Below are 26,342 nucleotides of genomic sequence, written 5' to 3'. Positions count from 1 at the left end.
CCAGGGTCAATCAGCTAAATAAACTAAAGTCATTCAGTTTACTAGCATTGATTGGATTTTAGCAAGATGGAATTGACTTTGCTCCAACTCCACCCACTTCACAAACTAATTAAAAAAGCACATCAGCAACATCTTCAATCAGCTAAGGAAGATAAGTGGGCTTCAAAGCAATCAACTACAAAACTCTGTCAAGAATAGCAATAGATCCTCAAAGAACTTCAGAGAGCTTTCTGAAAGTTACTTATGTCAATCAGCAGGAAAAATCTCATGGCCATGTGCTTGTAATTTGGGAGGACCTTTACGGACAACATGGCTTATAAGACCTATAAGAAAGAAAACCGCATACCAGTGGAATGTCTGTTAACATCCAGGATCTCACTCCACTTCAGTCCACCTAAATGCCCATCAAGCGAGAATAATAACAATGCTTGGATCAGAGGGGCTTGAAGGGTCATTGGGCAAATCATTTAAAATGTCTAGAAATGTACAAGCTCCTATAGTCCTTAAATGGAATAGAGGATTATTAGATTACCTTTTGCAAGGAATGCTGTCTGCCGATCAGTCAAAGACCTTTCATTGTGAGCGTCTCACTCTCTTTACTGTCCAAAGCACCTCAGAACATTTTGTGCCTTTCTGAATACAGGAATGAATAAAAGAAGCACGTTGAGTTCATTTAGTTGCACAAGATTTTTTTCTCTCTTTGTTTTTATCTATTTCTACCTCCAAAGTACTAGATGTCCAATTTCTTAATGACAAATTTCTACCTATTAAAAGCTCTGTCCTGTTAACAATCCCAGGTAAAAGTTACAGGAAAATCTGAAAACAGAAATTTCTTTTAACTGGTGGATGCAAAAAAAAAAAAAAATTAGAAGGATAAAGGGAAGAAAGGTGAAAGACACAAAATGACACAGAGACTGCCCATGCCCACTATGGTGTAAAGTTTAGTTTTCATGTTGACCCAATCATAGCTATTGTTTTCCTTGCTCTGCCCCCTTTTTTCTCACTTCATTGCCTTTTGATTTATGGAGCAAGTCTATATTCAGAATTATTGTTATATTATGTGTATGAAGTTCCATGTAAGCCTTTTGTATTAGTCTGCCAAAGGGGTGCTGATGCAAAGTACCAGAAATCTTTTATAAAGATTTCTTAATCTTTTATAAAGGGTACTAATTTCGGGTAAAGGTTTACAGTCCCAATTCCATGGAAAGTCCAACTCATGGCACCATAAGAGTACTTTCTTACCAAAATCAGCTGCCTTGTGTTGAAGCAAGATGGTGGGCGATCTCTGCTTGTTCTCTCAGGGCTTCCTACATCAGTCTCTGGTATAGGGCTGTTGCTTTCCTGGCCTTCTCAGCCGCTCAGCTGCTCAGTTCTCTTCAGCTGCAAACTATCAGGTGAATGGCTCATCTCTCCCCGGGGCCCCAAGATCAAACATGACAGAGCTCTCTCTCTTCTCATGTGTCTTCTTGAGTGAGTGTCCATTTATATCAGCCCACTAAGGAGGTGAGGACTCAACCTGAGTCATGCCCTACTGACATGGTCAAATCAAAAACCCTAAATTGATTTTATCAAGTAATCTTAAATCCTTTGAGTTTAATACAATCAAAGGGTATCACACCAGAATAGACTAGTTTATAAACATAATCTTTCTCTTTTGGGGATTCATAAAATAATCGCAAACTGCCACACCCTTCAAGGAATAGCAACCATCAATTAAATACCTCAGGGAGGGAAGCTGGGACAGTGGGGGCCACTCAGGATGCCTCAGGACTGCAGCCATTTGACAACTTAAGCTCATACATAGTTTGATATTTGGGAGGACTTAAATAGCTTAATAACTTCTACAGCAGTACCAGAGCATACCTGCTAAATACCAGTGCTGCCTAAACATTTTTGCATTCAGAAACTCACACCTAGAAGCCAAGAAACATAAAGTATATGTTGAATTTTAGAGTTGGAAGTTATTAGAGATTATGAAACGCAAGTCCCTGGTTTTACAGTGAGGGGTCATAATGACATACTCCTGAGCATAAAGCTTTTTATAGAAGAGTTCAGGGTAGATCGAGTATATTCTAAACTGGACAATATTCTTTTTCAACAACATTGAGCATACAGTGCCTATTACATTAAGTAGATTTTCTATCACATTGGTCTACAGCTGGGAGAAAATCAATTTCAAGCTATTAAAAGTCTTACTTAAGATGTGGAATGTTACTGCTTCTTATGAAAACACAAATTTCCCCTATTCCTGCTATATCCCTCTCCTCCATCAAGGCATTTGAACAGATAGCAATAGCAACAGTCGACTTATACCAAAAGAAGTCCTGAGACAAACTGAGAGCAGTACTTTTGGAAATGCTGCAAGAAATTTACCGGTGGACAACACCCCCCATCCCACCCCTGCCCCCCCCCGGTTCTATATTCCCCCCTCTAAGAGGCATCATAGTATTATAGAAAAAGCATTGTCTTTTGTGCCAAACAGATATGATGCAACACTCAGCGCAGCCATTTTACAAGCAGTTAAAAATTGGGCAAGGGCTTAATCAATTTAATTCTTGGTTTCTATGTCTGTAAAATGGGAGTAATAATACCTGCAACTTGATTGTGGTGAGAGTTAAATAAGATAAAAAAACAAAATCTGTATGTAACCCATAAGTCAACAACCTCACCTGCCTGTGACTACAAAATAATGTTACATTTTCTTTTCACACCCAGATTATTATGATCAGAACTCTCACATACCAACGGCTGGCAAATCGCCTCTTCGATGTTTTCTGAGTTTCCCAGCGTCCTATGCGGTGCAGAGCAAGTGCCTCAGAGTCTTCCCCTCCGCTTGGCTCCCCTGTGCTGCTGACAACCCTTAGGCTAGTGGGGCTCTCTTTCACTACAGGTCCCTCCTGCCATCTGCCTAGTCTTATGGTGCGCTTACTACACAATCAAGTTCCCTAAATCACAGTTAGGGCAGGTTTGCCCCCAAATCAATTGCTGTTTAGGAATCCAAAAAGTGACTAACAGCTGCTGTCATCTCATATGCCCAAATTCTACCTCAGACCTCCACATTAGGACAATGCCCCACCCATCCCCAAATCGATCTCCTTGCAAGGCTCCCACTAACTCTCACCACCTGAAACACCCCAAGCCCCCTGTGCCTGGAGGCTGTGACCAACTTCACCTTTCCTCTCATGGCCCCATGAGAGAAAATGTTCTTCTCCCACCAGTCAAGGACCAGCTCCTGTCCAGCCATAGAACTGGATGATGGACAGTGGTGATTTACCTTCCATCCAGTGCAAAATTGCCACCATTGGGGTATAGACCTGACATTCACAAGAGTCAACAGGATATTTCCCAGAGTCTGGCTAATTCAATTTTAAATAAGACCATATGTAGACTAGTCAATCCAGGTGGCTAGAATCAGCCCATTTCTTTTCAAAGTGTTTCTTTTAGAATGAAGCACGAAAGCATGACAAAATGTATGTGACACAGTCTGATCTCATGTTCTGCTCTCCTGTGAGGAAAGACCCAGGTGAGATACACACATGCACATATGCATACGCACTCATGTGTACACATGCAACCCATGTGCACATACTCCCCACATTTCCTAAAAACAAGGAATAATTTTTAGGCACATGCATGCTTAAATTTATGATCTAATAAGGGAGAGAAGAATTCCCCAAGGAAAATTCCCACTTCAACCCTAGAAATAAGAAATGTCTCATAATCCCATAATGTTAGGGTCTCAGTTTAAAACAAGCAAATAAACACAAAGGTAAAATTTTTAACCTTCAATCCATTATGACATATAGTAATTTTTGTGGCTATTGTAATTTATTTTTAAAGTTAGGATTAATAGTAGAAGTTTGTAATAGACTAAGTAAATGGAGATGAAATACTAAATGTTTGGTGATAGGTCCCTGAAAACAGCAAAGTACAGATAATTTTGCAGGTCATCAAGGTAAAGAATTACCATTTCTTAAGGGTTTACCATACACCTGGCCTTTCCCAACTGTCTACTGCCACACCAGCAACCCAAAAAGTTAGAGATCATGCCCATGTAATGCACAAGGAGACAAAGCAATTCACCTCAAATGACCCAGCCAAGAAATGGTGGAACCAGAATTTATGCCTAACTTATTTGACACCAAAGCTCATGGTCTTTCTAGTATTCCTCCACACGTTTTTCCATCTGCCCAATACCTAGGCAGAGAAGACATGATGATGATGAAGATGGTGAAGCTGAACAACAGAGAAAAATGTAGAAGGATGAGGACAAGGGGTTTCAATAGCCTTATATGATTCACATATGGAATATAAAAAGATGTGTCGACAGTAATGACATAGTTTTTATTTTTTCTTTGAATTCCAATGCAGCAAAAATCAGTCACAAGTTGTCATTCACCTTTTCATTCATTCAAGTAATCCAGCCTGCATTGATTAAGCACCTACCAAGTGGGAGGTATGATGCTAGATGCTGAGATATGGACAAGAAAAAGGGGAAGCCCCTGTGTGGATCTTTTGGCCCAATGGGGAGCCCAACCAGCAAATCAGTAGTACTCTGCTTTGGTAAAAGCACTCTAAATAAGGGAGGCTTAGAGCAATGTGGGTACATACCCAACTCGGACTGGGAGGCCAAAGAAAAACTCGGGATCTGGAAGGAAGAGTAGGCATTAATCAGGTCAATGTGGTCTGAAAAGAGAGCGGGAACTGCATAGCTCAGGCACGGAGGTATGAAAGGGCCTGGTGCCTTTGCAAAACTGTACGTAGGTCTCTTTGAGGCTTGGATAAGTGACCTTGACACTGTAAGGCTTGGTTTCTTCATCAGTGATTGAGAAGTAATAAAAGCACCTTCTCCCTTGGGTGGGTGGTTTGCACTAAAGCATGTGGGTCTGAGCTAAAGCACGTTGGTCCTGTTCACAGTGCTAGTCTTTAGTAAATGGCTCCATCAGTGTTCGCTATTATCATAGAGAACTTTGTAGGCCATGGCTTGAACAGGAAAGGAGACTTCTGGACTTCTAATCTGAAAAGTTCAGGAGTTGGCCAACCTTCAGGCACAGTTCATTGAGGAACACATGGCAGTGGTGAGCTGATAAATGTTTAACAACTAGTTCTGTAAGGAGAGGGAGAAGGAGGAGGAGGAGGGGGAAGAAAATGGGGGAGAGGGAAAGGAGAGTAGAGGGAAGAGAGGAGGGGGAGGAGCAGCAGCTGCCACTCTGATTTTTAGTGTTTTGAGATTTCTGTAGTGTAAATATTCCTTCCATGGCTAATTTCAAGCTGCCAACACAATGTGAAGATTTCTGAAAACCTAATGGTCAGCTTTTATGAACAAGCCAGCTCTAGTACATCAATAGGTCTAACTCTGTTTCTTTGAGATTCTCTTTATCTCTGTGTATCAGCTTTCTCTTCAGGATGGCTCTCCTCATGATTCCAAAATGGCTGCCAGTACAAATCATGCTTTTTTGTTCATATGGCAAGGGGCAGGAAGAATGCAGGAAAATTTGCTTCCCAGAACCATGGAAAAGAAGTTCCATGTTTGCACCAATTGGGCCAGTCACTGTGTCAAGCATTTACTCTTGTTCAAAACCATTAGGTAACTTTATAACTGATTATGAGTTAGTCCCACTCAAATGACATAAAGAGAGAACATGGTTCCCCATTTAAAATCTCCATAGGGGAGTGAATGCTGGTTAGTTACCAACTAAAGTCCAAGACACAGGCTCAGGAGTTTGTGCATTACTCTGAGGATAATGGAGGGAATATTGGGGAGGCAAATTATTGGAAAATTACTCTCCCATTATCAGATGGTCATCCTTATTTTAAAAGCAAGCACTGTTTCTAACATCAAGGTAGATTCCATCAGCTACAAAAATGTTTATTATGTAAGCCCAGGTCTTATCTTCAGATATTTTATAAACAGCCAGGACCAAACTTAAGAAGGGGTGATTTACAAGGATCTTCTCATTTTACATTCCATCCAAATGTGCTTTGGTTCTATAAGTTCCTTGCCATTTTGAGGGGAGAAAAGGTGATCTCAATTAAACTTTAACTGAATGGTAAACGAGGTGGTGATTCTCTTATGTCATGCACGAGATAATGCATAAGCAAGAAGAGCCTACAGGGCAATTAGCTCCCTGAGAGATTCTAATGTTTCAATAAAGCCACAGAAATAAATTCTGAGCAATTTAAAGAATAAGAACTCTATTAATTGCAATGTTCCCCTGACCATTGAAAAACTGTCGGGTGTGTATCTTCTTGACTTTTCCTATCAAGTATTTCTTGAACTTCTTTGCAACTTTCAGTCCCTCACATTTGCCTCTGGCTGATTTTAGAATTATGTTAATTGGAAGAGGGAAATATGCTGGTAATGGAATAAAATGGAATGCTTTTTCTTATGGCATCTGGTGCAATCTGAGCAATTTAAGAGTGCATCTTATGGAATAGAGATCTGAATAAGCAATGCCACTCTGATTACAAACAACATGGGTCTCATTAGAATATGTCAATCTGATTGCTAGGTAGTGATACACTGCAGATTGCAAGGCCATAATTGCCTCATATATTATGTGTATAATATATAGTTTCTCTGGGTGTATGTTAAAGCCACTCTCTTTCATGGCTATCGTTTCCCACTCTACACAAAGCAATGTCTATGTTCTACTAAGTTGATTTTAACCCGGTCCTTAGGTCCTAATTCTATTTTCTTCTAAGTATTCATTAAGTTTTCTGCAGCAGTGATGTAAACAAAGAATTATGTCCAGGGTGATTGCCAGAAATAAGATATATCAGAGGTCTATTACCCATTCAACTGGGAGCAGTCAACAGCCCAAGGCACTTCCTCCAAAGGGAAAGGGTAAAATAACTGAGGCCAAAGCCCAGGATAAAGCTACAAGTCTTAATTAGGTTGTTGATTTAAGTGGGCGGTACATTCTCTTCATTGTCAAAATCCATTTGGTTCTTTTCTGTGACCAGAAAAACTCAGACATTTCAGTCCAGGTCCTGACTTTGGCACACACTGGACAATTCCTGATTTAAAGCATTCTTAAACAGGTTCCAAAAGCAGGGTGTCCACATTCATACTGCCCAGTAGCACACTCTCCCACCCTTTCTCCTCACCTTGTCTCCTCTCCACCCAGTCCTGCAGCTACTAGACAACAATGAACAAAAAGCAAATCTCCATTCAGCTGAAAACCTAGATAAGGGTGTGGAATAATCCTTGGTTTGTGGAGGCAGAAGGAACAGTGGGCTAGGGTTCAGGAGACTTGAGCACTTGTGCGGACGCTAGAGCTAAAAGCTGGGTCCCATGGAGCACATCTGTTTGCTGTACTCTCCTTCAGTTTCTCACCTGAACCCCAAAGAATGGATTAATCAGATTAGCATTTTCCAGAATGTGTTTTAGAGAACTTCAGTTCCATGGTGATGACAAAGGTTTTCATTTCCAAATATGCTAGGATAAATGGGCAAAATTTGTTCCTTTACTGCAGGACTTCTCAGAGCCTTTACTATATCAGTGTTCTTTATGCATCTCCAAAAAGGGGGTGTGGAATGCATCATCACTTCCCATTCTTATTTGGCCATAACACCCCCCCACATACACACACACACATATACACGTACAACCCAATGTCCACTGAATAAAACTCATCAACATCTCAACCTAATGTTTTATCTTAACTATCTACTCACTCTGTATTGTCTTACACTTGGACAACCTCACTCATTCACCTGCCTGTCTGACCCACTGGACTTCTGTCTTTGCAATTCCGATTTTCCATAGTACTTCTCTGTAGAATAAATTACACTGAATTTCTCACTGCACCTCCCAAAGTAGGGAACTCTTACTCCCATCTGAAAGATGAGTAAACTGAGCTCTGGGAAGTAAAGGAACTTCCCCAAGTGCACACAGCTAGTAGGTAGCCAAGTTTTCTCCAAGAAACTTCCCCTGACCTCCTATAGGAGTATCATCCTTTGTACTTGCGGCAGAGACAGGCTAGTTGTTCCACAGTTTCATTTTCTCTTCCCATGCATACAATACTACAGTTCCCAGCATCCCAGCAATTATGTCGGTTCCATGTGACTCAGCTCTAGACAGTGAAATAGGGAAGTAATAATAGAAGCCCTTTCCAAGCCTGGAATTGTCCCATTCTGTTCCCCTTGTGTGGTAACATCCCAGGAGCGAAAGAGCCTGGATCCCTTGGTCACTACTTGGAAGAGTTGCCAGGGAGATCTTGTGGCTCTTCATCAAGCTGTTATATGAGCAAGGAAATAAAACTTTGTTATGTTAATCTACTGAAATATGGGGTCACTTATTACTGAAGCTAACTTTCTTTACAACAATCGTTAAAACTCTCATATTGTGCTACACCAAAATCAGTCACAGAATTATTAAGATTATGTGTGATAACACTGACATGTTCTAGAAAATGGAGGGGAAAATATTAGTTGGCTTTCTGTCTTGAATAGGTGGAGTTGAATATGGCAAGCCTAGTCCCTCTCAAAATCACAAATATGCTGCCAACTACATATTAATAAAACATTTCTGGAGAGGTGCTTAAGGAAATGATCACAAAATAACCATGTGTAATCCAGATTATGAAGTTCTCTTCACTTCAAGGCCTATATAATAAAATGTCTCTGGGAACACTCTATGACACTTCTGATATCTGAAGCCAGCTGCTCTTAGTGGATTTGGGTAAATATATTATAAGAAATGTTAAGCCTGATTTTCAATTGGCAGAGGCTTTGTCAATTGACAGTGTACTAATGACACAGCACCACGAGGAAAGCAGTTCTTGGATTTCTTGGAGCTCATCAATGCACCCCCCAGGATCCATAGATTCCAGGTTAGTAGCCTTAGTAAGGATTGGGAGCTAGCTGGTCACTTAGATCAGTAACAGAGATGTTCAAGAGGGCATAGAACTGGGGATGTAAGAGAAGACGGTATACACCATCAGAAAAGCTACTAAGAATAACTGCCATTTGTTGAATCCTGGTTAGAGACCAGACAGTGTGCTAAGAATTTCAATATATTTAATGTTTGCAAGAGCTATTAACATTGTAATCACCACTGAACAAGCAAGGAAATGGGTACAGGGAAGTTAAGAAACTTGCCCTCTATTACATTATTAAGAAGTGGTGGAGCCTGAATTCTAGTGTTAAATACCATGGAATCCAAGATCTCCGTGACTCTAAGTCAGATTTGCTAATGGCATTGTTCTCAAGGGAGAGACCATTTCGAAGCAATGCTTTTGATTCTTTTTTTTTTTTTTTTAGATTTTATTTATTTTTTTATTTAAATTCCCCCCCTCCCGCGGTTGTCTGTTCTCTGGGTCTATTTGCTGCGTCTTGTTTCTTTGTCCGCTTCTGTTGTCGTCAGCGGCACCGGAAGTGTGGGCGGCGCCATTCCTGGGCAGGCTGCACTTTCTGCGCGCTGGGCGGCTCTCCTTACGGGTGCACTCCTTGAGCGTGGGGCTCGTGTGGGGCTCCCCTACGCGGGGGACACCCCTGCATGGTGCAGGCACTCCTTGCGCGCATCAGCACTGTGCATGGGCCAGCTGCACACGGGTCAAGGAGGCCCGGGGTTTGAACCGCAGACCTCCCATGTGGTAGACGGACACCCTAACCACTGGGCCAAGTCCGTTTCCCTTGATTCTTGATTTCTAAAAAATTGATTGTAACATATACACACACATATATATAGCATAAAATTTGCCATTTAACTGTTTTTAAGTGTACAGTTCAGTGGCATTCATTATATTCACAATGTTGGGCTACCATCACACCATCCGTTATCAACTTTTTCATCATTCAAAACTGAAACTCTGTATCCATTGTTACTCCCCCCTCCCCCTCCCCTCTGGTAACCTCTAATCTACTTTCTGCCTCTATGAATTTGCTTACTCTAAGTAGTTCATGTAAGTGGAATCATACAGTCTTTTTCCTTTTGTGTCTGGCTTATTTCATTTAGCATAATGCTTTCAAGGTTCATTCATATTGGAGCCTGTATCAGCACTTCATTCCCTTTTATGGCTGAATAATATTATTGTGTGTGTATACACACATACACATACATGACCTCTTGTTTATCCGTTCATTTGTTGATGGACAATGGGGTTGTTTCCACCTTTAGGCTCTTGTGAATAATGCTGCTGTGAACATTGGTGTACAAGTATCTGTTTGAATCCCTGCTTTCAATTCTTCTGTATTAGAAGTTAATGCTTTTTATCCTCTAAGTAAGTGCACTCAATTAGAATGTAGGATTTTGTTTTCATAACAAGAAACAATTAATTTAGAAACATCACATTTATGGCAAAAAAAAATATTGAAGAGACAGCTGGATTCCAAGTTTGTATACAGCAACTACTTTATTATTTGCAAATGCAAACTCTTTGCATTTAGTTTGCTATTTTACAATTTTACAAACTAGGTATAAAAGACCATAAATAAATGACATAAGTTATGTGTACCTAAAGTTCATGAAGGGAAGAAAAAAAAACTTTGACATATTAAAACAAAGTAAAAAATCTATGTCTAACTCAAGAGATTGCTCAAATTTTGGAACATTTTTGAGCCACACAATGTTCTGTTAATTTCTTTTTCAGTATAAACTAAATTATAATATGCCTTTTACATTCTAATTTTAACCACAGTCCTTGCATATTCCAACGTACTTGGAGTGATACAAAAAATAAATACACTCTTCAGTGTGTATCAATGCTTGATGTTGGAGAATGAAATAAGTGAAAATATTGCTTCTAGAACTTTACTAGTCAAAATTTTAAGTGTCTTCAGACAAATATTGAGGCTATAAGCGTGTATGGATTAATACACATATCCTTCACAGATTGATTACAAGAGGTCTCAAAACACACCACCATTGTAGTGAGCACGGGTTTTCTTTAAAATAATGACATTTTAAAAACACACCAGAACATTTCACTTGCAAGATTGTTAAAAATAATTTGGGGCCAGCAGATACATGGTGGAACTACTTAATTTGGTGCAGGGAACAGCTTAATGCTGCCTAACAGAAGATGTGTGATTTAGCATGTGAGCTCGCACTTGCACTTGCTCGTGGGATTGACATAGCCCCTGAACTTGGCCTGCTCCTCCTCCCTCTGGGAAAGATGACCTGCTCAGAGATCCAACCTCATTTCTTTTAACATATTTTCAGGCATCAATGCATAGGCACATCCCTTTAAAAATTATTAAGGTCCCCCAAAAGGGGTGAATGAACTTTGTCACTCTGGCATAGTTATGAGAATACAATGCCACACACCCTGTCTTAATGTAATAAATATTGATTTTTTTAACTTATTCAACAATATACAGTTCAGATTTTCCCCCCCATTTTTCCCTGATGTTATAGCTTATAAAAATGGCCACAGTTTCTGCAACCAAAACTTAGAATAAGCAAGGCAGCCACTCAAGTTATGTAAAATGGCAGTATGTTGGCTGGAGTTTGGTATACGTATCAGGTCGATACTGAATCATCACACACTGGACCTCAGATTCTAGAAGGCTGATGCCCTTTTGAGGGCCATAGGAGTTAGCTGCATATTAATTACTCTGTGATTTGCCATGTAAATTGGGAACCTGAAATTTCTTGAGGCCATTTAATCCTAACTATGCTAACTAACCTCAAGAGCCACTGGCATGTACTTTCTGTGACATCAGGAGACAAAGTATTAATCCAGGACACATTATTTCAAAGCTGACACACGTCTATGTTCATCTCCAAAAGTATATGAATTGCATATATTTATTTGTTCGCATTCAACACATCCATTTATGCGGGAAAACAAAGGCTACTTGTATTCCATTTGGGGTTATCAGACAAATTCCATCCCCTTATCTCTCTCTCCATCAAGGAACTGGTGATTCAGATGAGGAGATCAGTCAGAATTTGTGACTTTGATGATGGGTTGTCACCTGAATGGATTTATATTCTAAAATCACTCCACCACTAAGGTGAAAATGCCTGTCCAAGGCTGTAGACTTACTTATTAAGGTTAGTGTGGCAGCTACAAAATTCACTTACAGATATAGGACATTTAACATTTCTGGGGTGCTCTCTAGGGAATGGGCATGGTCTACAGGCCCACTCTTATGTGGCTCTTTATCTTGGAACTGGTGGGAAACCAGAACTCTCCAGATGCAGCGTTCCACAACATTCACAGGCAGTTCTAAGCATGGGGTTTTACACACACACACACGCGCGCGCGCATTACACACGCACTCACACCTATGTACACACATTGAAAGAGATAGTCAGCTCATATTTATTCTAGGAGAAAAATATATTTATATCACTGCAATGGCACACCCTGGGTAAAATGTTACTTCAGCAATGCATATCATAGGCAGCTCATGGGAACTGGCTTTGTTTTGTGTAGTGGCACCTGACCTGGTGTCCATAGTAAAACCTGTAGCCTGCTGCCAAGTGACATACAGGAATGAAATATGGAAGTACATATAAATAAATCCACAAGGAGTTTGGGAACAGGAGCTCTGCAGAGTTAGTGCTGCGAGACAGTACATTCCTCAAGTGCAAGCAGAGAACAGATGCTGAACCTGGAATGGTTACTGCTTCAGTCAAGGTGAACAGCATTCAAAAGTCATACATTTATTCTTTTTTGGGGGATGGGTGTGGTTTCACCAGTGTCTTTGCCCTGAACTGGCATAGTAGAAGCAAAGAAACACGTTTAGAAGGAACTCTGAAGGGTGTGTTCTTTTTCTTCCATGGGCTTTGTAATCGACAGGAAGGGCTGTGAGGCCAAGATAGCAGAATTTCCTCCCTGTAGAGAATAGAACAAGACTTTAGGCAGAACATCAACCACTATTGCTAGCCAGTTCTCAGCCAATATTCTGAGGAAGAATACATGTGCACAGAAGTTGGTATGGCTCAGGAAGGAATAGTTTGGGGGGGGGGGGTGGGGGACTTTTGAATTTTCACTATAACAACAATAAAAAAATGTTAATAGTTTAATTACAGTAAGGTTGTCTTATCCCAATTATATGGATGAGGAAACTGGAGCATAGAGAAGCCAAGTAATTTGCCCAAGGCCAAGCAATCTGACTAGCAAAGCTGGGAATAGAACAGGCAATACGAGTCCATAGCCACGCTTCCGACCGCTGTGCAGCACCGCCTGTCCCTGAGATGCAAGTTCTGACTTACTGTTTAGTTGTGCAAGGTGACAAGGGCCTAGAGTTGGTGAGAGGATGCAGAAGGCCAACTGTGCTAAACACCCTGGATACATCAAGTCTTTCCAAAGAGGGAAACTGTGTCTCTTAGGCAAAAATCTGGAAACATCACATTGAGCTGGTTGTTGACAAAAATGATTGAAAAAGTGCAAAATCTAGAAATAAAAACATTTTTATTTTCCCAAAAGAAGAAAGCAACTTCTAATGAGTGGGAGTGTCTAATTTAGTGAGGGACCCATACAGTCTGCAGGTATAGAAGAAAGAGAAAGGAAACCTCGGGCCATGGTCATGGTGAGGCCTCTAGCCCTGCGGTGCCAGTGATGGAGGGGGCGCCCTGCACACTCCAGGGACTATGGGCCATAGCTGCCCATCAGCCTGGGATCAAACATGGCTGCTCACTTCCTCTTTCATCAAATAATCAACACAAACTAAAAGAAGCACTTCCTCCTTTTTTTTTCCATTTCTGACAAGTGACCCTTGTTTCTGGAAAAGATCTCCAATCACACTGGCTGTGTTTGGCCATGGGTGGCCTCAAATGTAGAGCAGGGAATGAGGCCAAAATGCACCTTCAAAGACTTTTGGCAGAGTGGGTGTAGCTCGGTGGTTGTGCACCTGCTTCGAATGTGTGGTTCCAGGTTCAATCCCCAGTACCTCCAAAAAAAAAGGAAAAAGGAAGACAGGCAGACAGAAAGAAGAAAGACTGTTCTATAGTGTGCATGCCTTCATTTATTTATTATGGGGAATGGTAAATAAAATTTAGTTTCCTTGAGGTAAATTATTGTTATTTAAACTTGTATAAAACACATTAGACTAATTGAGCAGATAGAAATAAAAGGTTTTCTCATACATTATTCAAACAGAAATTACTTTTCAAGCAATTTGAGATTATAAATGTGTACAAGGCTATAACTACCACCGTTTTCAAGAAGCCACTTGTCAACACCATTCCTTCTGACAATTAAGGGGACAAAAAGGTAGAAAAGGGATCAGCTATGTTTTTCCCAACTGTTTCCTCTCTGGAATCAGTAGGTCCACTAAATGTAGTTTTGACATCTGAATGTACAAAAATTTCATCAGGCCAGCAGGTATTTATGTGAAGGATGAGAAAAATGCAAATCATGGCCTTAAGAATCTGATGCAGTATAACCAATATTATATGGATAGTCAAACTTTGCTTTGCTAAACACATTTATCCCCTTTCAATTGGCCAAGTCCCTTCTTCACTAAATTCCTGGATGTCAATAGGGTTGTAATAGTAAGTGAACAATTTGGGGACTTGGTGTGGATGTGCATGTGTGACAATGCCTGGATGTTTGAAGTATGGGAATGTGAAGGTTTATATCTAATTGATGCTGGAATAAGAGAAAAATAAGCCTTCTCCACTCCTCTGAATTCAGGCAATTTTTTATCACAGGGGATTGCTTGGACCAAGAACAGACAAAGCATGTGGTCTCTATGGGATTATAAGTTAAAGAGAATCCATTCTAAGTAAATCAATAATAAATTTGGTTCTTTGTTTTGGTCATGAAGACATGTAAGACATGGGCATATCTTTATTACTCTAATTCCTTTCATTGTAATGGGTTTTACCTGTGTATTCTTGCTGTCTTTCCAATCACAAGATAACGATTTCATGACTCTCAAGGCTAAGTAATGCATGCTTATCATGCAAGGAATAATTTGATAGATCTACCACCTTTTTTCCGGATACCCATTTACACCCAAGTCATACATCCATTTGAAGTGAAGAAGCTTCATTTCGTGGCTTCCCATCACCGAACTTAATTTTACCCCTCTCTATCTCAATAAAACATCTGGAATTCCAAGTGCAAGATGGATGAACAAAACTTTGACAACTTTGGAGTAAGGGTGGACCTTTCTTCTTTGATTCTCAATGTGTTTATCTAAGAATATTTCACATACACTTACACTATGAGTTAGGAGAGGTATTATTATTAAGGTATCATTATCTCCAACTTGCAGGTGGAGGAACTGGGGTATAAAGAAAAGTGGTGTGCATTAAATATGTGTCCCAGAGACTTAAATCTTCAGGCTGTTCATGTATCGGTTGAGCCCTGCATCTCAGCAAAGTCGCAGCCAACACCTACCCTCCAATTCATCGAACTCACACAGGACAACTAATAAAAGGATGGGATGATGATGGACAACACTCATCCCCAAAACCAGAGAGTATCTACAACTGCAAGCAAGACAGTTCCACCCATCTGTCCCATGGGATCTAAGCACCCTCTCAATTGGATGCTGAGTGGGCATCACCATCCCCAAATCTTCAAGATTGAGAAATGAATAGGGGGAATGCAACTATGGACCAAAGTAGACTTAGTATTCTAGTAATGCAAGAACTTGTTACATTGATATAAAGAGAGGGGTTACCAGAGTTTCTGAGGGGAGGGTGAGGAAAGAATAGGTAGAACATGGGACGTTTCTGGGACATTGGAATTGTTCTGCATGATATCACAATGATGGATACAGACCATTATACATTTACAAAGTTGTGCATGGTTAGTCGCAATACTCCAATGCGTTCAGCAATTTGTAACAAATGTAACACACTAATGCAAGATGTTCTTAATGGGGAAAAGTGTGGGAAGAGGAAGGAGTGAGGTATATGGGAATCTACTATTTTTGATGTAACATTTATATAACCTAAAGCTTCTTTAAAAATAATAAAAAATAACATAAAATGGAAATTCAGCCTAAAAAAAAAGTGACGTGAATTTCCCAGTGTCTACATCTAGTCTGGCTTTGGAGTCCATAACTGTCCAGATGCCAGGGTCTATTTCCATGCCCCAGGACACAATGAAATATTCCTATTGTCCTCACATTTCTCTTCTAAAATGGATAACTTCATGGATGCTGTGGAGATAGCTAACAATTCTAACACTACTGGATATTACTTCAAACACAGGTAAAGTCCTTTTTATGGGCATTTCCATTGGCCTTCATTCTACTTGTGCCAGTGTTAAAATTCTTAAGGTTCTGAGAAGGAAACCTTTCAAAGAAGTAAGATTTCAAATTCCACCTTTCTTTCAACCTTGTCTGTTTATTTCATTTATAGAGATACCTCCCCTAAGCAGTAGCAAGATGCCTTCAGTGTATATAACAAAACTTATTAGGATATGTTAGAATTGATAATCTCCCCCCTTTTGAAATGTTCTGCTTTGAATGTTCAATATTTTGAAAAAATATCTCAAGGCTACAGTTGTTGATTTTAAGAAAGTAAAACTTTTAATTATTCAATATATGTAAGGTTACATACACTGTTTTTACTTATAAGGTACTGCCATAATGTCATGCTTTGAAATTGGACCATGAAAACAAAATACTCCAGTTTTGCAGAATGAAAAAAAATATTAAAAATAAAATAAAATTTAACAAAAGCAAGTTAAAAGCCAACCTACACTTGTCAACTTTTAACATGAATATCCAAGACTTGCAGACTTCAGTAAAAGTGGTGATAAAATAAAAATTGTTGTAGTTTTAAAAACAAATTTCACATTCCTTCTGAACAGAAAAGCTTTTACAACTAATGTTGCAAAAAGGGTTTTTACTAACTGTCATGATTTGACAGCATCAAATTTAACATTCCTTGCTCTATAAGAAACAGCTTTAAGGATAAAACTGTGGAAGAAAAGGCTCATTAAAAGCAGGCAAACTATTGCTTGATAAAAATGTCACCGCTAAAAAAGTTAAAACTTGTCCAGCCAAAAAGTCAGGCTCTTTGCTTTTAGGAATGAACAAAGTCATATTTACTTCATCTGCTTCAAGAAGAAAATTCGGGGATGTAAAACAGAAGCATCAAAGGGTCTTATGGATGAAAAGCTTGTTTTTCAGTATGTCCCTTTACGATAATGAGGAAGTCAAGGTGAGCTGCAAGTTCTATCACTGACAAAGTGAAAAATCCTCCCTGTCTGTCACTGTTTGGTACAGAGGCTGCTGGAGCAGACCACAAAATTGGACTAATGAAAAGACCTCCTAATACTTTTCAATCAAAGGAGACTCTCCAAAAGACTTATTAATCTCACTCAATAAGATTAGGGCAAAAGGCTCCTAAGGTAAATGCCTGGCACCCATAAGATGCTCAAAAACTATCTGCATTATCCCCATTTTCTGGGTGAGGAAAATTAAGGCTAAGAGAAGTTTGAATAGAGCAATTGCCTAAAAGCACCTGTGCAGTTAAAACAGCCTCTGACACCCACTTTTGCCTGTATACCTCACCGTCTCATTTTGTCACCTCATCTGTTAACAAGGTTTTGGCAAGGGGATGGGGGTGGGGAAGAACTGTCAAGAATGAAGAAAGCACCTGCTGATGAAATGAGGAGATGGCAGAAGAGCTGTGGGACCAACGGCATGCAGAGTCTCCATGATGACATTCTGGATGGGTTTGTCTTTACCATCACTTGTTCCTGCCCTCCCTCCTTGTATTCTCTATTACACCAAGTCCAACCCTGCTTCTTCTTATCAGAATGTAAAGCATTGATGCAGGACTCCCTCTAGGATGCTTTCTTCTAACTAGGAAGAGAAGATTTTCTACCTTACAAAGTGACAAAACTTTTCTAAATATTAAATATTTTAATTAACTATATAAACTTTACCAATTACTATTTTGAATATGTCACGAGGAGTGCTGCTTTCTAAACTGTGTAACCAACAGGTTTATTTCGGAAGCAGAGCTGGCCAATACTTCCTCTTATAGGTTTCTCAGGATGTTGTCAGATATGATTGGTCTTATTCAAGATAAAGATGGGTTTTCTGGATAATATACATAAAAGTGATGAAGGAAAGGGAGAATGGTACTTTTAGAATGGTACAACACTCATTTATATAGGTACATTTATATAGGCACATGTATTTTACAGACTAGTGATGGACAGGGAAAATGGTAATGCCAAGTCAGTGGGGTTGTTTTAGAAATTTAACCTTGATCTTGGGTGCTCCAGCTGATAGAGATGAAGAATATTTACTGCTCAGCATTTCAAATAAGGTCATTTTTAAGTTTGCAATGGCGAAAGATTCATTACTGATTCTTTCAACTTACCTTTTACTTTTTTAATTAAAAAAAATTTTTTTATTAACAACTTTATTTCAAATTCATGAAAATAAAAGAACAGAAAAAGACAGTTCAACAAGTTATGGAAACATTGCTCCTAAATCAACTTACCTTTTAAACTTGGGGTTGCTCCTTTAAAAGAAGTGTGAAAGTTCCCTACTCAAGATTGTCACAGCCTGCTATCCATAAGGTAGTTCCAAGTAAGTTTATAGAGTCCCAAAATAAGACTTTATATGGCACAACCTCCAGCCCAAAGAAATAAACTTCATTTGTCCAGTTAGGGGTGTATGGTTCTTGGGTATTTTTTTTTTTTAGGAAGTACTGGGGATTGAACCCAGGACCTCATACATGTGAAGGAGGCACTCAACCACTGAACTACACCCGCTCCCCAACCAGGTATGTTTTTATAAAATCCATTTCCTCACCCTGCTTCCCATAGTGATAGTAATCCACCAGGCAGCCTGAACTGAGCACTGAAGGAGCAACGCTGATGAGCCACATGGTTTTCATGTAGATTTTTGCCATTCTATGAACCAAGCCCCAAAAGCTGTAACTGAGTCCTTCCCCAATGTTCCTGGGCATGATCTTCACTCCAGTGAAAGAGGGGTGACTGTGATCTATTCCACAAACAAAATACTATGGTTGTAATTCCAAATGGAGAGAGGATCAAAGAGATCTCAGAGAAGATTCTGGCAGCAAATACAGCATCAACACTCAGAGGTGATGTTCTATTTATATAGGTACATGTATTTTACAGACTAGTGATGGACAGAAGTACTTCGGAGAAACAATTTGTTCCAGGTCTAATTCAAATGACAGGTCGTCATTTCTGTAAGCCCCACAGTGTCAGCAATCTTTACACCAAGCAATGCTGCAGATATTTTTGTCTTTAATTTCAAAGGGCGAAGACGAAGTAAAAAAAGTGCAGTTCTTCAATTAAAGTGCATGGATGAGGTAAACTAATTTCAAGAGTTTTGAGTTTATTCAGTACTGGCTCAGACAGGAACCATTCTGCCGTGCATCTGCTGCATTTGGGTTCGCATCGCCTGGACACTGTTCAAAATTTTATTCTGGTGTGTGATGGCTGTGATGCCAATTCTTGCCAGGTCACTGTATGTAAGTGGAAGAAAAAGAGAGAGAGAAAAGTCATGAGGGCTGAGAATCTCTCTTCTGGGCTTCATGCAGACACACATTTGAATCAGCCACAGTTCATACAGCACAACAAGGCAGGTGTATTAAAATGTTTAATTAAGCAATTCAAGGCAGCAATGTAGGTGCTTCATCGAGTCTGTGTAAAATTATATTCAATCAAAATGAGAGGCATTCCAGTTTTTGTATTTTTTTTTTAAATGAGTAGGATGATTATGCAGCTCAAAGCAAAAAAGGAAAATACTATTAAATCTAGATTTACCCTTTTGTGTTACATCGCTGAGTACTTACTCCTGGTTCACGTGCACCACAGCCTCTAGTGTGGTGTAACCAGCAGCTGTGAAGTTATCCTTATACCGGTCCATTTTAATGGCCTGGAGCCAATCGCCCACCGAAACCACGGCAGAGAACTCGGGGGAGCTTGGATCCAACAAGGCAGTGTTGGGTCTGGAGATGAACCAAGAAAGGGTGGACAGACAAGAGGTATCAATGAGATGGAAAGACTCAGAGGTCCGACTGCCTGAGAGGCAAGGGGGACAGGATCAACCAAGGGCAGGTTTTAGATGAGGTATCTATCAGTTGAATGAAACCACATTATTTTTTTGCTTTTAATTTCATAAAGCTGCCAAAGGACGTACTGATTACCCTATTTGTCCTTAATTCCATCTCCCTCATGTTTTAGGTGGACATGGTAATGCATTAATGCTCATGCCAGCTGCTCAGCATCCTAGGCTGGGGTAAAGAGTGAGGAGCCCCTGCAGCTGAGACCTGCTCAGTCTTCGAGGAATGTGTCTGGTCCCTGCCAGGGCTGCATATTACAGACTTGAGTTCAGCATCTATAGAAACCCTACTGAAGTATGAGTAAGGAAAACTGTGAGCTTGTAACCTAGCAGACTTGATGGGAGCAGAGAACACAGTGAGAGTTCAAGTCCACCATGTTTCCAACCAGGTTTGCAGGCAGGCTCAGTGCATTCAAACAAACTTGGGACAGCAGGGAGTTAATCCCCTCTTCAATCAACCCATTCCTGACCTGCACGTGTGCCAAGGCTGGCAGGAAGAATGGCCGCTTTGATCATTATTTGCACTGCGGAATGTGCTTCTCGGGTTCCCTGGCTGGGGCTCCTAAATAATGATTTCAACCAATTCAAAGCGCTTCTTATTAACTTATTTATTAGTTTACAAATTTCTCGGGCCACTTGTTTTATTATTAGCATGCTGTTAAGAGCTGCTATAGTTCAAGGCAGGAATTTTGCCATCTCTCATGACATCACTATGCAATATATCAACTATCTATGGATAGTATTTATTAAGAGATTCATAGTCATTTTCATCAAACTATTTAATAACCATAGGGTTGACCTTCATAGGGCTATTTGTACATAACCTTTAGTATAATCACCCATATAACAATACTTGTTAATTAAATCAATATAAAGCCTTGATTAATTTTCTACCTAGAATATGCTACTTCCATTTTTTTCTTTTCTTTCTATGTAAATTATTTCAATTTATATTTCTTTTTTTTCATAATTATTTTAATGAAGACTTGTTTTTATTAATCAGTTTTGGACCCCAATAATAGCTTGCCTGGGTTACCTTTCTTTTGTGTCCTAATGGACAATTAAGTCCAATTTTCAGAATAAAATTCTGCAGGTTTTATTGCAAGAATGATCAAGATTTAATTCTTCCTCCAATTTTGAGTCAATAACAAATGTTACCACATAAAATTCTAGACACTTAATTTAATGTTAGAATATTATTTACCAATAAGATTCACTATTGGACAAAGATACATGGTTTGTACCTACTTTTAACTTTTAAGCAAAGAGCACTATTTTGCAAAGGCATAGGTTCTAAGTGCCTGGCAAAGTCAAAAGGACCTTAGGATGAAAAGGTCCTTATCTGACATCAATTAATTTTAAGGGTCATGCTCAAGCTTGTTCTGGAAATCTTTGTGCTCTTTGTGGAACACCATGACATTTGCCTAATTTTGTCCCGAATCACATACCATGTTATACTATATTCCATTATTAGCAAGCAGTAATAAATATCAGAGCTATTTAAGTACTATCAGTGGGAAAAATTCAGAATTGAGAAAACTTTATCTGATAACTTTGCTCTGCATGTTGGTGCAAAGCAAACAGTATGCAGTGCCAGACGCAGGACAGCTTATGCTAGCAGCAAAAACACCAAAGCACCAAAGAACTGATCTGAGGACCTTCAGCCAAAACATATGGGATCTGGAGCTAAAAGTCTAAAAGTGGAAGAGGTATACTCCTTGGAAGCAAAGACAGCTAAGCCTGGAAAAGTGGTCTAATAGTCATCTACTTTCACTTTCATGGAAAATAGAAGAGTCAAAAATAGCCCAGAAACCTTCGTGAGGTTTTTAGAGTCACAGAGCTAGCAAGTATCAGAGGTAAGATGTGAATTCAATCTAGTGTTACTTAGGAAGCGCTTGACCATTGAGCTCTTTGTATAGTGATCCATGTAAAGGAATTCGAAAGCCCTGAACGAGAACAGAGGGGAGCTCTACGGTTGATCCCAATTCTCTTTTTCAAGTATTGCAAAAATAGTAAGTTTATTCTTCTCTTCCAGGATCATGCTAAGTTTTCAGGAGAAAGATCAGAGGAGAACATGGGAATGGCTTAAAAGACTAGTAGAATGGGCTTGGTTATCGTGGGGAATATGTCCTATCTTTAACTCTGGGTTGAGCAGCTCAGATGTGAAGATGAGTAGGTGCTTCATACAGGCCCGAGTCACATGAACTTCTGCCTTTCTTCCTAACTGATTTAACTGATATGGGTGGTGTATACCTAAGAAGCCTGAATCCAAACCCAGTCTGCATGTAGCAAAGTTCCTATTGAATTACAGGACTTGCAGTACACCTTTATCATCACTCTGGACTTGTATGCATCTTTGTTTTGCACTTTGCCTAAAAAGCTGGCCTCTAACTGCTATTTCTCACTAATCTAATGTTCCTTCCCCTTTTCAAAATATACCAAACCATCTTCCAAAAGTAAAAGTATATTTCATCCCTTCCTAAATTTTCACGTCTAATATCATTAACTAAGCACTTTAGTTATTCCTGTTGCTTTTTAAAAAATTTCCTACTATTTGAGGCCTGACGATATTAGGATGTACCAAATGGTAAATAGAACTACCATAAATATTCCAGTAATTGAGAAAAAAAGCCACCCATGCTTCAGAAAGCTGTGAAGTGACCTCTGATGAAAATGTAGGCATTAAAGCGAGTCACCGCTTGCCTGCCACCGCTGATGCATTCTCTCATACATCACTATTAAGTAAGCATGGCTGACCTGGAGCTCTCTGTCCCCCCCGTCCTCTTCAAGCTGTTGGGGTTTCGGATGAGTTTGTCCAACATGTTGACAATCTGCCCAAATTTAGGCCTGTCACTTCTCTCCTTCTGCCAGCAGTCTAGCATCAGCTGGTGGAGGGCAATGGGGCAGTCCATTGGAGGGGGCAGCCGATAGCCTTCCTCAATGGCTTTAATCACCTGTTGAAAACAACAGAATGGTACGTTAAGCTGCAAGGCAAGCTACTGTTAGAGGCTTACCCTCCCGACAGGCAAGTTCCTTGTACATTAAGCTGCCAGCAAGCTTGAGGGTGGGAACAGCTCCAAATCCTTCACAGAAGCCAAGGCTGGACCTGAGCTTTGACTGGCAGCAGGAGTGGGAAGGCAGCTGTTGCTAGGGGTGTTCTCAGAAGGCAGACAATGCCAATCTGCAATGCTACAGTGAAGCTGCATCAATGTTCCCAAGCAGTTAGAACCCAATCAGATCAGCAACCTGGTGTCACCAGCCTTAGCCATAGCCAGCCCTCAGAATTCATAGGGCCCTGTCCCCATTCCGCTATCCAGCATCAGCACACCTAAACACTCTCAGCAAAAGACCTACTATTGTTAGAGACCTCCCTTAGGAAGCAGTTAATAGTTGTCACCAAATGGTACTCCTTTTGCACTGTTTTAAGCCTGGGTCCTCTTGCTCAGACAAAAGTGGGTCCACACCAGAGCCCGTGTTTCAGACCTCGCATTCAGAAGACTCCGTCCCTCCCTGAAAGAGCATACTCTGCATGCCCCTCTGGGTGCCTGCCATTTTTCGTTTTGGATGACTATTCCCTCAAGCACTAACTCTGTATCCCTTTCTTGGCCTCAGTTGGCTATAACTGACCCTTTTACAGGTGTCAGTAAGTAGATTTAAGGCAACACCAACACTTTACTTCTAGGGGATTTCCATTTCATCCTCCCTTCTCACAGGAAGGAGGTTACAATGGTAGATGCTGATTGTTTTACTGCCCCAATCACCTCAGAGCAGCTTCCCTGCCTAATGAAACATAAACAAATCATTCAAGAGTCTTTCTTCTAATTCTAACTTTTCTAAGCTGCCTTTGCAGACATTACAGTATTTTTCTTATTGGCTTTACTCTCAACCCTCCTCTTTGAGGGTACGAATCCCGGTAGTGTAGATATGGTATGACTCATGCCGAATTTCAAGAGAAAATTACTTCAGAGTTTCTGGGACTAGTCATAAGCTTTGTTTATGGGTATCCTATGACAAGCTGGAGGTTTTGTTAATTTGGGTTCAAAATAAAAAGTTTTCTTTGTTTTAATACCATGTCCCCCCACCCCTACCCTCCACCCTACCAAAATGATGAACTGCTAGCTGAACAACCAATGGCCACAACTATTTTGATGACCACAGATCTTAATAACCACATCAGAGTCCCCCTGTGGTAGGTTCTACTGACTGCTCAATACCTGGTCTTCAACAGAAAATAGTTAATTCAGTTGAATCCCTTTCTATGCCCCATATGACCCTTGTCTTAACCAGTGTTCTGCCTCAGTCTAACAATTATCTTGCAATGTCTATTTCTCTGAGCCTTTTTCTCCCATGCATTTAGCCAACACCCTGTTGTATTAGTAGTATCTGTTTCTCTTTGTAGGGTAGACTTCCCTATACTGTCCTACTGAGCTTTATTCTACTTATTTCTGGCAATGACACAAGGTCAGTTTGATCTTCTGATTTTCCTTTATCTCTCCAGGTACATGGTGTGGACTCTATACTTGATGACATTTTACATTCAGTTGACAAGAGCGCAAAATGGATGAGAATGCACACAACACTGGGCTAATGCCAGGGTAACATAATTTGTTATAGCCCCTCAAACTGATGAATACTTTTGCATAAGCTCCCTATCCACTGCCAGCTTAGAAGATGGCTTATGGGTTAATAAAGCATATTTTCCCTGTTTACTGCTGAATATTTGGGGGACAGGAGTAAAACAAACAAAACACTTGATGAAATTGACATATTTTCTAGTTACTTTCACTCCATTTGCCATATGCCAAATGAATGCTATTCATGAAAGAAATTCTCCAGTTATGTTTCCTATTGATTCCTGCTTCTACAAAGAATCCAACACATATACAAATAAATGTGAATGATAGATCAATATTATCTGTGGGAGAGAAAGGGCTTCAGATGCTATTTCACGGATAAAACCAGACAACTGGAAAGTTTAAAGTATAAATTGTCTTAATATAATGTATAAAGTCAAAATTACAGTCTAAAAATATTTCAGGCAAGAAAACTGACAACATCATTAAATACTCTGCCCTTATAAGCATTTGGCTATGACTCTCAAATAAAATAAAGGAGAGCATAAATATCAAATAATTCAATGGGTAAATACATGAGCTACTTGCCCACTGAGGTGGTTTGTCTTTGTCCTCTGAGAGTCTCTCACCTAAATCCAAATGTGCTTCTAAGAAGCCACTTGAAGGTGTGTGCACAGGATAATCGCATCAAACAATAGATTACACACCATTCATCTCTCCAGACTCTTTCTAGCCTGTAATTATCTGTTATGCTAGCTGCCATCTTTCTCCCCATCTGCTCTGAATCTTCCTTTATAATTTACAGATATCAACATTGCCATGCCCCTTAATCTAGTTAATCAGAGTAGAGAATTCTTGCCCCTCTAGACACAGAGGACATTCGTTTCTCTTTTGCCCTGAACATTCCTTCCTTGATAAGGCAACCAAATCACCTTTCTTAAGTGCACCTGGTTTTTAGTTTAATTGTCAAGGCTTGGCAACATCCTGTTGACTCAGGAGGAGAAGGCCAAAGTCAGGTAACTTTCCATACCAGAATTTTTAAAAGAAGACTTTTTCAAAAGTATACCTGTAATAGATGACTGAACACCATACATTTGTAAACACTCTATGCTAGTATTCTTCCTCATAGGTAAAATTGAGGGAAGTTTTAAAAGTACAGGTAACCATTTTTTATCTGATTTCTAACCCTTTCAGCTAAAACCAGCTAAAATCTTTCAAGAATTAGCTAAGTGTTCTAGGAAGACCCCCAGGTCTAAATTTTTTTTTTTTTCCTCACTGGAGATGTTTGTAATTAAATTCTATTACTCTGGAATCTTATTAGTGTCATTATTGAATGCTTTTCTCAAATTGCAGGCATTGTAGATACTTCCTTACAAAGTAGTCCAGATGGTACATTTAAAGGGATGTGCATAATTTACAAAGGGTCATTTAGTGAAGCTTTATTTTAGAGTCCTCAAGGGGCAAGCTCTAATTACAACTATGCCAGCTTTGAAATATTCACTAGTTTTCTACCAATAAACCTTTCATATCAATGTTATCACAAGTGAAATGTGTGTTTTCACATACCCTTGCATTTTCTTAAAATATGCAGTTTAAAAACCATATCATAGTTTTGAAAGTTAACCAAGTACTATTACCCCCACATAATCTATCTATACATCTATGCACCTCTATAGCTATTTGCCATACTATCCCATTTAGGTGATCTAATTTTGGTCCTTGAAATCCATAACCATAATGTTGAATTATATTACTAGATACATTTATATTTAAAATTCTTGGGTTAAATTA

The 26,342-nt window shown here is 39.7% G+C and overlaps 1 protein-coding gene across 3 annotated transcripts in view; it reads right to left on the bottom strand.

The window, feature by feature from the left end:
- Positions 1-10,339: 10,339 nt before the first annotated feature.
- The window catches only part of EPHA4 (EPH receptor A4), a 148,608-nt gene continuing 132,605 nt past the window's right edge, over positions 10,340-26,342 (bottom strand). For 2 of the 3 annotated variants that reach the window (XM_071216105.1, XM_071216104.1), the window contains 4 exons: positions 22,735-22,931; positions 19,709-19,864; positions 18,380-19,378; positions 10,340-12,791 (listed from right to left, as the gene is read on the bottom strand). In XM_071216105.1, the coding sequence (XP_071072206.1) occupies positions 19,264-19,378; positions 19,709-19,864; positions 22,735-22,931 (468 nt within the window). In that variant the 3' untranslated portion in view covers positions 10,340-12,791; positions 18,380-19,263. Of the gene's footprint in view, positions 12,792-18,379; positions 19,379-19,679; positions 19,865-22,734; positions 22,932-26,342 lie in introns of all 3 variants that reach the window. The other variant, XM_058300045.2, reaches the window with a different exon arrangement.

Source organism: Dasypus novemcinctus, chromosome 7 (genome assembly GCF_030445035.2).
Source record: "Dasypus novemcinctus isolate mDasNov1 chromosome 7, mDasNov1.1.hap2, whole genome shotgun sequence".
In the NCBI taxonomy this organism is placed as follows: domain Eukaryota; kingdom Metazoa; phylum Chordata; class Mammalia; order Cingulata; family Dasypodidae; genus Dasypus; species Dasypus novemcinctus.
The sequence above is the reverse complement of the archived record's forward strand: the minus strand, read 5'-3'. Positions and strand labels throughout refer to the sequence as shown.